Source organism: Diceros bicornis, chromosome 3, assembly GCF_020826845.1.
Source record: "Diceros bicornis minor isolate mBicDic1 chromosome 3, mDicBic1.mat.cur, whole genome shotgun sequence".
NCBI classification, from domain to species: Eukaryota; Metazoa; Chordata; class Mammalia; order Perissodactyla; family Rhinocerotidae; genus Diceros; species Diceros bicornis.
The window spans coordinates 35,610,788-35,624,557 of record NC_080742.1 but is presented as its reverse complement, the minus strand read 5'-3'; the positions used below and the strand labels follow the sequence as shown (position 1 = coordinate 35,624,557).

Here is a 13,770-nt window from a genome sequence, read left to right as displayed (position 1 = left end):
GGGCTCTACTTGGGGGATCTGCCAAGAATCTGGGACCCGACCACTCACAAAGGAGAGTTTCCCCATGTTTTTAGAAGGCTCTTGCCTGAGGCTGAGGAGGTGCTCTGTTCTCAGTGGTTAGTCTGTTTGTAGTGAACTCTCTAATTAAGATAACATGTGTGATTTTTTTTTACTCCCTGTTAATTAAAAAATTTTTTTTTCATATTTCTTCTGGTCTGTAGGGGGCATTTTATATGTCAATCACTGTTAGTGCTGTCCTAGGCTTATATTTGAGCTTCAGCGTTGCTCATAGCAATCAGTCTGGTCCCCCTCCAGCAGCTGATTAAAGCAGAGTTAAAGCTGATTCAAGCAGGAGGGGACCAACCGTGTCAGTTTTTCAGTGGTCCCCCTCCTGGGCATTTTGGTTCTTCCTAATGATGTTTGGACCCAGACTTGGTGGGCAATGTGAACTTTCAGAGTGGAATGAAACCATGTCCAATAGTTCTCTACCACAGTTTTCCAAGAAAAGTGTTTCTTCTATCTTGAATTGTATCTTTTATTTATAACTGTTTCTCATTGTAAAAATACATACAACTCATTCTCAACAAATTTAAAAACAGAGACAAACCAAAAGGAGAGAATCAAAAAACTATTAAAAGTTTACTAATAGAGATGACCCACTCTGAACCCTTTGATACTTGCTATGCATACGTACTTTCCCTAGCCTTGCAAGGATCATTGGTTCTTGATAAATCTTTTATAAGTTCTCATATGTTAAACATATAATTATCACTAATTTCAGTGGGAAAAGATTCTTATACATGCCTGTATGCCAAAATTAGCATCCATTTTTGGGAAACAAAGCCAAATCCCTGGACACAGTCACTACAAGAGTTACCATTACCAATCACGTAATTATTTTGTAATATGGCTATTCATTCATACCCCTTCATAGTTGTGTACCAAATTATTTCACAAAGCATATGATACCTTAAGGTTGTATAATCTAACCTTTGGATACAGACAAAAACAGTAAAATAAATCAACCCAAACAATGCAAATGATATTTGAAAGTATCACTACTATAAACCAGCAAACTGCCCTATAGCCATCATTTAATGCAGCTTGGACAACTTTGCAGTTTGGAAGATGGCCTCCTGCAAGATGGCTCTGGTTTCGTGGCCCTCAGTGGCTCACCAGGCACACGAAATCCAAACCGGTCCTCCTAGACGTGGAGAAAGTAGCAGGAGGACATAAAACTCACACGAGGTTGAATTCTCAAACCTTTAATGGACGTGATGTGGGATATGCCAGAATATATTTTTACTGTAAAACAGCATCATACCATACAATTTTTGTATAGTATTGCATAGTGATTATTTCACAAATTGATTTTTTTGATCAAATAACCCTAACACATGTCCATATGTACATTTTTAAAAACATAAAATTTTTTTTTATGTTTTTCCATACATATTATTCAGTTATCTGGGCATGCCATGATACATTAACCCAGCCCTCTGTCCAGTACTTGGGTCACTTCCACCTGTTCCTACTAAGGGATAAATGCCTTTGGAGTAGACTTTTAGGCACTTGATTAACTCTTCCCATTGGGTAGATTTTCATGAATGAAAACGGGGGCCAGTCTTTCACTGACGCTTGATGTGTCTGGTTATTGAGTTTTTCCTTGTTCTGGACTCAGTCCCTGGTAGCACAAGTAAACAGGTTTTCACCTTTATGATTTTATATGAAGCAAGTTACAGAAAAAAAAAATGAAGTGATTTTATATGCCTTTTTCTTTTTTTCAAGATCTTGACATCTATCATCATGTCATTAAATCTTCAAAGGTTTCTGTCCAACTTCACAACAAAGAAATGGAAAATATTTTATTCACAAGACTCTTTTTCAGCCAGTTTAGGAAAATTGGCAAAATCCAAGGGAAGAGAAAAAGGAGTCCAGAGATAAACAGGGTTCTTAGGGGGACAGCCGAGGACTCTCTCTCTCTTTAAATAGAAGTCTTCGATTTTATAAAACCTTCACACTAGCATTTGTTTTACTGACTTACTTGGTAGTTCATTGCTACAACTGCTCATTCAATTTGATGAAAAGTGAGTATTAAATTTAAACCAATGGTGATAAAACACAGGCTTACTTTATGGCACAACAATATGTCTTTGAAAACAACCTGCAACGCCTAGGTAGGATTATGTGAGCAAGCTATTTTTAGAGAAGTGCTGAATATTTAACAACAATGCTTTACGGACAAGAGGAAAACTAGAGAGTGTAGTGAAAGGGATTTTGTTTCTTAAGCAGTCGATTGCCCCATCTCTAATCTTACAGTGTTATACACATGTGAGGCATTGCAGGCATTGATGGGACTGAGAGCTGACTTCAGCCACCAGCACCACTGTTCCCTCCAGCTCAGTCAGATTGCATTTAAATTGAAATGTAAATACTCATCTTACTTTTATTCTTTGAACCTATGCTTTGCAACTTCATGGAGACAACTGTATTTTAAGAGTGTAATTTATCTGACATGACTCATTTTGGGGAGGAAGATGGAAGAAGCAGTATTTTTTGCCCCTCCCCACACAAATATTTTATTCCAAGTTTGATATGCCTCAAACATTTTTTTGCTGCATAAATGATGATATATTATGGCCAATATTATAATTATTTTACACACACTTCATTATATAATGTATATCCATTTCTGGTGTAATATCCTTAAGTTTTGTTTTTTTATGAGTGTCAAATCACATAACCTCTCTGGAAGTGCATAACACAGTAGGCCCTCAGTAAATGTACTTCTCCCCCTTCCTAGACCGTTTAAAGATGTTTCTATTCGTGCTTTATTCTCTGTGACTGTTCGAGCAAGCAGCAGATGCCCTGACCTTTGGAGAGTCATCCAAAATGGCCTCGCCAGGGAGACCCTCATCATACACACATTCATCCCTCCTCAAAGACCAGGCTTCAGAGGTGTACAAGGCAGAGAGTGGCCAAGAGTAGGCATGGGAAATGGTTATGCCTTGACCTTCCTCCTCTAACGCTGGATTGGTTTTAGCTTCAAATGAGCACTCTTTGCCCAGGCAGGAGACCACCCCCAAGAATACTGATAGAGATACTTCCTGATGGTACAGTCAGGTAACAGTAATCTAAGGGCAGTCATCTCTGGTTGACTCATCAGTTCACATACATTTCAATTATAATTCATCAACTATTTCCACAGCATTGTCTGTATTCCACACACTGTTCTAGGCTCATGCGTTTACAGATTGGTAAACTGTCAAGGATTCAAATTGCTGGCCTGCTTAGTTTCAAGATTGTGGCTTTATCCTCTTGTCTAGGTTGGCTCTGCGAAATCCTTTGTGTCGCTTTCACCAAGAAGTGGAGACGTTTCGGCATCGGGCCATCTCGGACACGTGGCTGACGGTGAACCGCATGGAGCAATGCCGGACTGAATACAGAGGAGCATTACTCTGGATGAAGGACGTGTCACAGGAGCTTGATCCAGACCTCTACAAGCAAATGGAGAAGTTCAGGAAGGTAGGAGGTTGTGTGAGGGTTACCAAAAGGGGTACCTACTGGAAGGTAATGAGATGTGATTTGAATCCCTCTAGTGAAGAAGCCATAACTCAAAAGCACCGAGGATGCAATTAATCATCACTGGTGTCTTTTTATGTGACAGAATACCAATTAATGTGATATATAATTCTCTAAGGATAAGACAGAAGAGACAGCTGGAAACTGCTGGGATTTAGTAACTGGTTCTAATTGAAGTCAAATTTTCGTATAATGTGCACTTTTTGTAAGGTTGTCACTTGTAAATGCTTTTTCATGCATAACTAAAAATCAAGATTAGATCAAATGAAACTGGAAGGTGAGAACAGACTTTTGGGGAAATCTTTTTTAATTGCTAATGAATATTAAAATTAATAGAATAATAATGCTCCTTTGTTTTGTGAAGTAGTTCAGAAGCAGTGGGATTTAGTTGTAAGGATCAAATAATGTGGCATTGACTCCATCTGCAGTACACCTCTTCAGAAATTTGTCCGAGGAAAATAGCTGAGGAGATGAGTATGCTCTTAAATTTCCATGAAATAACTGGTGAGCAGCAGAGGAACAATGTTCCATTGGTTTTTTATTTATCTTGTGTCAATTCAGCTGTCTGGAGATTTTGTCATACAAGGGTACATCTCGCCACTAGGTGGCAGTCATTCACTGAGTATTTATGAAATGCAGCAAGATTTTTGCTGTATACAATCTTGGTAGTTCTTTGTTTGGTCGACTTGGATGTATTTCAGGGTGTGAAAGAAAAAAAAATCACGCAATGTTAGGTTTGACATAATATTGTGTCAACTGTCTTACTCATTTCAAATGATCCATTTATAATTAGTGATATTGCTTGAAATCCCAGGATTTCTTTGTAAGTACATCATTGCAGAGCTGTGAATGGGAAGCTGTGAATGGTGTACAAGAGGTTAGATGTGTGGGGTGTGTGGGATGGGCGTAAGGAGGGACCTTCTGTTGCTTGACCTAGGTATTAGATTGATACAAATTCTTTTAAAAGTCCCTCCCTATGAAGGTCCATTTTATTTCTGATGATAGATGTCCTTAATGTGTTAGCAACATCTAAGTTCTCAGTAAGGCCAGTTTCTGAGATAATGGAAAATCAGAAGTAAAAAGTCCCTTAAAGATGATTGAGTGAAATTCACTCCTTCTATAACATCAAGACCTCAAACTAGTGAATAAAACTTTTCAAGGGTTGATAGCTAGGTGTTGGTGAGCCCAGGCTGCATTTGAAGTTACCTGACTTTCTAATCAGGCCAGTAATTTGGTTTGTCTTTGGCACTTTTTTCGGGGGTTGGAAGAAGATGGAGTGGAGAGGTTAAAAAAGAAAAAGAAAAAAAAGAAAAATCAACATTATCTGCAGAGCATAGTGCCAGTCACTTTATATCTACTACCTTCTTTAGCCCTTACAATAACCAAGACATAGATTTTATGTTATAGATGAAGCAAATGATACATACCTATGTTAAGTAAGTAGCCCAAAGTCAGACGGGGCAATGAAAATCAGAATCCTAGAAAATATGCATAATTTTTTTCCCCAAGAGAAAAAAAGAAACTTGAAGAACATACCTAAAATTGAGAAAGGCATTTTCATAGTAATACCTCTCCTGTGGTTTATTCATTCAACAAACATTTATTGAGCACCTTCTCTGTGCCAGGTAATAAAAGAATACATATGATTATTCTGGAAGGCAGGAAAATTTCACGTGGAATTGTGTTTACTTAGTTTTGTTTTGGAGGGTGGTTACTATGTAAGGATGAAATGAAAACCAAGCCCTTCGTCATTTGGGTTGAATGTTGAAACATTACCCACTCTTCAGTGTCATCAATCTGTTGATTTTGGGAACTATGTTTTAAAAAAATCCTTTGCCTTGGAAAAGTAGCCGAAGCAGTGCCTTACTTCACAATCCTATGAGTGCTGGATTTAAGAACGTGGTGTACTTAGAATTTAGGGAACAGATTTTTTTTTTTTTTTAAGAAGTCTGTATTCAAGTGTATATTTGATAAGGTGGGACTCTTCATGAGGACAGAGACTGGATTGGTTCTCTTCACTGCCATTAACCTCAGGGCCAGCCCAGCACCTGGCCCCACGTTAGTACTCATATCAGATGTCCGGATTCCAGCCGTTGAGTATGAAGTACCAGACCCATGTTTTCTCAAACCTCTAGGGCATTCCCACCACATGCAACTGATCTTATGATGTTTTGAAAATTGACATGTGGTTTTGCAGGTAAGAAGTAGCATTATTAATTTGTGGCTGCTGCCCTCTTTGGAATGAATTTAAATTGTAGAGTTTGCTGTTCACTTGGAGTTTTAACGTGAAATTTAACTTTCAGCGAGCTTTAGTGTTTTGCCCCAGTGGGATTCCATTTAAACAGAGTCTCCATTTATCTCTCAGAAATGTGTTCCGGAAATGCATTTCTGAGTCCTCTGGGATGGCAGTGCAGCTGCGGGGGGGGTCCTTAGGAGTCACTGTGGGAGGGGGAATTTCAGTCTCCTCAGAGCCAGCTGCCGCCTTCACATTTCAACTGATGAATCCTGAACTCAAGTAGTGTTTTGCTGTAAATTCTGTTCTTTGAGTTCACACTTCCTAAGGAGACAGAATTCTAATTCATACCTCACAAACGTGATCCCCCTGGTTGCGATCTTTATTGCGCATTCATTCATTTATTCATCCATCCAACAAATAATATTGTAGCCCCACTGCATGCTAGGCCACGTGCAGAAGGATGTAGTAGTGAATAAGCAGACTTGATCGCTGCCCTCCTGTCTTGTGTAATCCCTTGGGGAGAGAGCAGGTAAACACAATGCGGTGATGCATCATTGTCTGTGGTAGCACATGGTGCCCCAGGAACACCTAGGAGGGGCTTCCTGGAGGAAGTGGCATCTAAATAAGACGTGAAGGATGAGTGAGAAGAAGCTAGGTGGAGGGAGTAGGGACAGCAGAGCAGAGTTCCAGGCTGAGGAAGCAACTTAGACAAAGGCCTTTAGGTGGAAGAAAACAGGACACTTTTAAGGACCTGAAAGGTCCTTACAAGCAGAGCACAGAAGTTCAGGTGGGTGTGGAGACAGGGGTGCCAGGTCTGGAGAGGTAAGCAGTGCCACACCAGAAAGGTCATTTCCCCAAGGGCTGGGGTAATGGAAGGGTGTTGAGAAGGGGAGGAGCATGATTGAAGTTGAGTTCCCACAGCTCACTCGGATTTTAATGTGGAGACGGGATTGGAAGGACCCACGCATTGAGGCTGGGAGAGCTGCTAGGAGGCCCTTGTAGGAACCCTGGGTGCCCGTGGAGTGAAGAGGGAAGCAGATCAGAGAGAAACATACTGTTCTGACCTCTACCAGACTCCGTAAGAGCCCCACTTTAATTACGGAGCTCTTCATTCTATTTAGAAAAGAGCAGAATAAGTATAAATAAATAGCAAGATCAAATGTACTTTCACCTCCAACCAAGGCTTTTTTCATAGTGTTTTCAAAATGCTAGGAAACTTTTTTAATAACAGCCAGTGAGCATGACCAAAGTGATGAATGAAAAACTTAAAATTAAACAAAGCAAATAATCTGTTTTCCTTCTGGCACCCTTTGAAGCACAGAGCCTGATGACAGAGCTCTCAGCGGCAACATTAGTAAGCGTTTATTAAGTGCCCGTATTTGGGGGTGGAAATACAAAGAGGTGGAAAAGCTTGATCCCAGCCCTCAAAAAGGACCCTGCTAGTCATCTGTTCCTTGTCAAAATTACCGCGCTAAGCAAGACACTTGGAGAGTGTGGCCATGTGTAGCTGTTCTCCTGAAGACCCAGTAATAGGAGGCAGTGGGTGAATTTAAATAGGCAGGGCTGGGGGGCTGTGTGCAGTTGGAAGCCCCTCCTGACCGTGTGATTCACCCCGGAGGGAAATGGATGGGAGACTACGCCACAGGGTATTTTACGAGCAGTTACAACATGTGATATATGTGCCCTTTGAAGGCAGAGTAAAAGGGTGTAATTTAAAAATAGAAGTCAGCTTCTTGTAGCAGATTACATCAGCTTAAGTTGTGAGCTCACAGAAGAGCTTCTGCAGCCCGATGCCCTTGAGAGAGTCCTCCTGTGGTCAATTAAGTGTCTTGTTTTTCTTGAAAGTCAGAAATGGGATGGAGGGTAATTATTCTAAATGGAATAAAAGCTGTGTTAGGTGTAAGAAAATAGTTCTGAATCCTCTAAAGAGATAATATGGAAATGTATACGTGGGCATTTGTGTGAGTGGGAGTCCTTATAGACAAGGACGGGGAACCAGCGTTTTAATGAGGGCCAGTTATTGTGTGGCTTAATGAAATCCTACAGCATTTGTCTAGTGTTTCATCACCATAATTCAAAAGGGTATCTAAAAGGTATGGTAGGAAATGTGAAGGATACACACTGGTATTCTTGGGCTTATATCTATTTAAAATAGTGTTAGGTTTTAGAGAGCTGTTAATTCACTAAAGTCGTATTATCAAGTATATGTTACTGTGAGAAGATTTATTAACAAGTGGTGATGGCTTAATAGCTGGGACCTTATTAGGGTCATCAGTCAGTGGCGTTCCTGTGTCCCAACGAAGATTTGGGTCTATAGAGCTTGGTCAAAGACTAGTAAACAGTATTGACATTAGAGGTTCTTTTCCTGTGGACAAAGACTTGGGTTAATTAATTTGACAGTATCATTAATTACTGCTGAGATCATTGGTCTTTGTCAGAGGTTGGGCTCTTTTAGCAACTGAGAGAAGGTCCCGTGGGAGCTGGAGACGCCAAGTAACATAGGAGCATCACCACTCAGCCGTCTCCCTGTCCTGCAATAAAGGCCTTTCCTTTTTGCCTGGACCATCCAGCTTTCTGGCTTAAACCAGTGTTCTGCTTTGGTTCAGTGCCAAGGGCGGGACTGAGACCTCCCCCAGTGAGTTGTGTGAAGTGAATGTGGAACATTTCAGATTTGGGCCCATACAACAGACCAACACTGTCTGTCAGTTTAAGCAATACCTTGACTCCCAGGGCTTTGCTTAATTCATACATAAAAGGGAAGGAGGGGGTGCAGTTCACCCATCATCTCTTCTGTCTCTTCTAGTTCTAAAATTCTGTGCACTGCATTGAGTTCTTTGATGAGGTGAAAGTTCCTTTTATAAAGCTAACACTCCGTTTAACGTATCTGTTTCATGACTCTCCATTTTCATTTGCTGGGTTTTGGTGTGTGCTTGTTTGTTTTGTTTTGGTTGTTTAACTAGATTGTCTGTTTTTTGTGGTCCCCAAGAAGATTGAATCTAGCTGCTAAACCCCACCCTTGGGTTGTGGTTTCTTTATACTACCTAAATGCCATAGGAAAAACGTGCCCTTTTCCTATGGCATGACTGGGAAGGGAACAAATAATTGCACCCTTGCTTTCATTTCTGAATTTCATGAGATGAAGCCTTTGGGGCTTTGTGTGTCTTCATTGATTTCCCCCACTGAACTTGGTGAATAGCAAAAAGTAGTTTCAGGGTTAAGCCAAGACCATTTGGAACAGCATGCATGAAACAGATAACTCCTGCAGAGCTGGTAGCTGGCTGGCTGCTGCTCCTGATTAGAAGCAGAGAGGAGGAAGGAACATGACCTCCGAGTTGGGATGGCTCTACACTCTCTTCCCAGCCCTGCCTACACCAGCTGTGACAGTGTGGTTAGGTCTAGAAGTCTATTGCAATTTTCTCATGCACTAAAGGAGAGATAGGTACTAGATGATCACCAAGCTGTTCCAGCTGTAACATTTTTATTATTCTTTCTCTAAACCATTAATCCCTAAAATCATTAAGCTCGTCTGTAGAGAAGTGTAGACACTGGAGCAGGAAAACAGTGGTGTTTTCCTCCTACTACAAGTGTGTTCTAGTCTTGCTGAGTCTGCTCGGTCTTGTTGCTGTTGCTCCGATCTTAGACTCTGGGAAAGAAGAATGTTTTACTCATAATTTTTGAGTAGAGGAGCCTCTGGTATTTACAAATTGATAATATTTATCTCTTAATTAGATATGAATACTTTTGCAAGGGCAGAAACTTGTGGGCTATGGGCCAGCCACCTGTTTTTGTAAATAAAGTTTTTATTGTTACCCAACCATACCCATTCGTTTACTTACTGTCTGTGGCTGCTTTCACAATACCATGGCAGAGTTGAGTAGTTATGACAGAGACTGTGGTCTACAAAGCCAAAATATTTGCTTTCTTCCCCTTTACAGAAAAGATTTTGCTGGCCCTTGACTTACAGGCACCTGTAGTACATGTTGAGGTTAAGGAGTTTTGGGAATTTAAAAATTTTTAATTATGGTAAAACACATAACGTAAAACTTACCATCTTAACCACTTTTGTGCCCAGATCAGTGGCGTTAAGTATATTCACCTTGTTGTACAACAGATCTCCAGAACTTTTTCATCTTGCAAAACTGAAATTCTATACCCATTAAACAACCACTCCCCTTTTCCCCCTTCCCCAGCCCCTGGTAACCATCATTCTACTTTTTGTTTTTATGGGTTTGACTACTTTAGATACCTCATATAAGTGGAATCATGCAGTATTTGTCTTTTTGTGACTGGCTTATTTCACTTAGCATAATGTCTTCAAGGTTCATGTGGCAGGATTTGTTGTAGCATGTGGCAGGATTTTCTTCCCTTGTAAGGCTGAATAATATTCTATTGCATGTGTATACCACATTTTATTTATTTATTTATTGATGGACAACATTTGGGTCGCTTCCATCTCTTGGCTATTGTAAATAGTGCTGCTATGAACATGGGTGTGTAAATAATGCTTTAAGAACCTCCTTTGAACTCCAGATACACAATAAACAAACATAATATGTATTTTATAAATGTTTGTATTACTGAATGAAATTTAATCCTGCCATTGAATAAAAATGAGACTCAGGCTATACTAGGAGGAGTCATTTGATTTTATCATCCTAGAACATATTACCTACACACACTAATTCATAATTTATATTATCTAATTCCTGTAAGAATAGTAAATATTGGTATAGTTTTTAAAAATAAACTTATATAATACTGTAAAAGTTAATGTGTCGGCTTAAAATATATTTTTTCATGGAGGGCTGGAGAGGACTGCTTCTCACTTGAGAGGGGTATCAGATCTTTGCATATACCATTTGTCTAATTGTTTAAGGGAAAAGCTTGCTTGACTCTCAAGTTTCAGGGTGGACTCTGGAGAAAAGTGCGCTAGGAAGTGTGAACTGATCTGGCCCAAGGTACTTTTCCTTTTTGCCCAGATTGTCTGGCTTTTCTTCCTAAGACTTATGTATATTGGATGGTGTATGCAAGCCTGGTTTCTAGAATTTCATGGATGATAGTCTACAAAATATATAGATTCTACTGAGTAGAACCATCATATTCCAGATCAAAATGCCGCCATATAGTGAGCCCATCTTACAACAAGGGCTTTGCAGTGCCTCAGCAGCTAGAATCTCTTGGATGGCTTCATTATTTCCATGTTTCATCATGTTGTGCTTTTGGATACAAGGTCAGAAGGATGGCTGGTACCCATGACACCCTCAGTCCCCCACCTCCCCTCACCATCCAACCACAGGCTGTTCCATCTGCCTCTGTCTCCTTTTGATAGCTCCTAAAGAAGGTGTCATTTTAGATTATGGTTAAATGGAAAATTACTGTATTCAAGTAGTGTGATATACTAGTTACTGTCTCTCTAGTTTCAGTCTCCAAGTCTGTCGTATCTCTATATCCCTCCAGATTACCCTTTTCCTTTTGGTTAACAGCTCAAATATCATCTTTTCCAGCTAGTCCTTTTATTCTCTCACGGCAAATTGGTTGCAATTTTTACCATCTTCAAGAATTCAGTATAAAAGAAGACAGTTGCGCTCTGGTGGGTTAGCTGAGCGCTCTCATTTTAAATGTTTATGCTTTAGGGATTCATCCCACTATGCTATTGTCCTTACTTTATAAAATGGTGATTTACTTAGATACACAAAATACAATGTGGGTTTTATTTAATTTCAAACAGGAACAATATATCTACTATTTCCTGAATGCCAATAGCTTTATAGTGCTGTAAGTTACTTTTATTAGAGTTAAAAAGAATTTCCTTCAGATACATTCTTCTTTACAACCAGACTTTTCAGTGACAGAAAAAATAATGATTTGATGGTTGACTAAATTGTCACTTTTACATAAGACTGGATTTATAAATTGGCTGTGGAGAGTTAATATTTCAGAAAGAAAGCTCTGAATCGTAATTGCTTTAGGAAAAACCTGTGTTCTGTGTTTGTCGTCAAGGGATATTGAGAAGTTTTGAATAGCACTTTTTAAATGATTGAATTTTTTTTGTGAACCGCAACAAAGCGTTCCTAACAAAATTTATCCAAGCAGTCTCGGCCCCGTGATGGGGTCATATACTGTCAGTGGCTTCACAGGTTTCCTGTCTCTCAATGAAACTAAGAATCCCCTTATATCCCAAGTCCTAATTCTATCCATACTTTATTGTTTGAACTATCAAAAGAGTGAGTGAGTCAATAGAAATCTCCTATTTTCCAGTCACATTTCTGAGATTTAAAAATATGTATATATATATATATATATATATGCTGATTCCTTAATCTCCAGAGAATGATATAATCCTAATCTAAGAGGGAAATTAGCCAGTGAAGGCTGGTATATTACCCAGTTTATGACCTTGTCGGTGGCGGCTCTGCTCACTCAAGTGTGCACAATTCTTGACCACTTTCAACTCACTTCTCTCAAAGAGTGCCTTCGCTTCGCCTCCCTTAGTGACTTTTTGGTAAAAGTAAAACCTTAAACAGAAAGCATCTTTAAAGAGTCTGTGCTTACCCTTCTATCATAAAATTTTCAGGACAATTCCACGTATAATAAAATTATCTGAAGTGAAAAAAATTCTGTTTCATATTCAGCAATTATCCCACACTTGATCATTACACAAGATAAATGAAACTCATGTATAGGAGCCCTAAAAATCTTAAACTGGCCAATTTTACATGGACTCAGGGAGCCCTAAAAAGACGCAGGCCCTTGAAAGGCCATTGGTATAACTTTGAAATGAAATTCCCACATGCATTAATCAGGCTTCTGTTGTTCCCATCCAATGAAATATGATTTTAGGGCTTGGTAACACTTCACAGTTGATTGGCTCTTTCTATCCAACTACCCATCTATCTGTCCATCCATCTATTTAAATTCACTCCCCAGCTGTGATTCTGAGACAACCATTGTCATTTAGATGCTGATTCCTTACTATGGTTCTTCTGGTGACTGCTGACATTGGAATAGGGATGCTTCCAAGATAGATTAATTATATAAACAAATTGAGGGATGGGTTGGTTTTTTTTTTTTCTGCTTTGTTCTTTTAAATAGCTTTTTTTTCCCTAGACATTTAGAGGTGAGACTCTGCATTCTTAAAAGCAAAAATAGTTCATGGGTATTAGTTCACGTTCTGAGAGAGGTCCAGGCAAAGAGACTTGGAAAATACCCACTTGTAGGAAACAAGAGCCATATGAAAAGCCCGTAGATTAATAATGCGGGTGAAATAAATGAAGAAATTTCTCAAATAGACAGGGAAACTGAAAAGGAGCTAGCAGAGTAAAATATATTACATTTAGGATCTTGTTTCCTTTCTTTTTGTTATATTAAATTAGGGGGAAAAAAGATACAGGAGAACCTGGCCACAGTAATTGCTTCCTGGGCAGGGAACTAGATTGGGGGATGAGGGAAGGGGTGAGATAAGCAGAGATGAGCATGAGGTGGTGGGTTTCACTGTATGCCTTTTTGTGCCTTTTAAATTTTGTGCGATGTGCATGTATTATCCTTAAGGTAACTTGTATTAAAAATGATGAGAATTAATGAGATTAATGAGAGAACAGATAAGATTTGGTAGAAGGAAAGGGAGAATGACAGAAAACTCCCTTCAGTTGACAAAAACAGGGAGAGTTTTTTTGTTTATTTGTTTTTAATAATAAAAGGAAAAGAGAAGACAGGGTTTAGTGGCCAAGATGGGAAACTAAGTTCCAAAGGTGAGGTCATGTGGGCAGCCGGATGGCGGAGGTTGGAGGATGAAGTCATTTTCGAAAGCCATCAGCAGGGAGAGCCATGTGAGGCGGTGAAGTCACTGAGGGATGAAAGAATCAAAAACAATGCCTGAGGGAAACCCACCAAAATCAAGAAAGATGAGAATGTTTCTGTTAAAGCCTTCACTGTTCTAAGAGAACTGGAATAAG

General features: G+C 39.5%; 1 protein-coding gene across 15 annotated transcripts in view; it reads left to right on the top strand.

Moving 5' to 3' along the window:
* ICA1 (islet cell autoantigen 1) overlaps nt 1-13,770 on the top strand; it is a 139,839-nt gene that overhangs the window by 31,514 nt on the left and 94,555 nt on the right. For all 15 annotated transcript variants that reach the window (XM_058526239.1, XM_058526192.1, XM_058526248.1 and 12 more), the window contains one exon: nt 3,327-3,525. In XM_058526239.1, the coding sequence (XP_058382222.1) occupies nt 3,327-3,525 (199 nt within the window). The remainder of the gene's footprint in view (nt 1-3,326; nt 3,526-13,770) is intronic.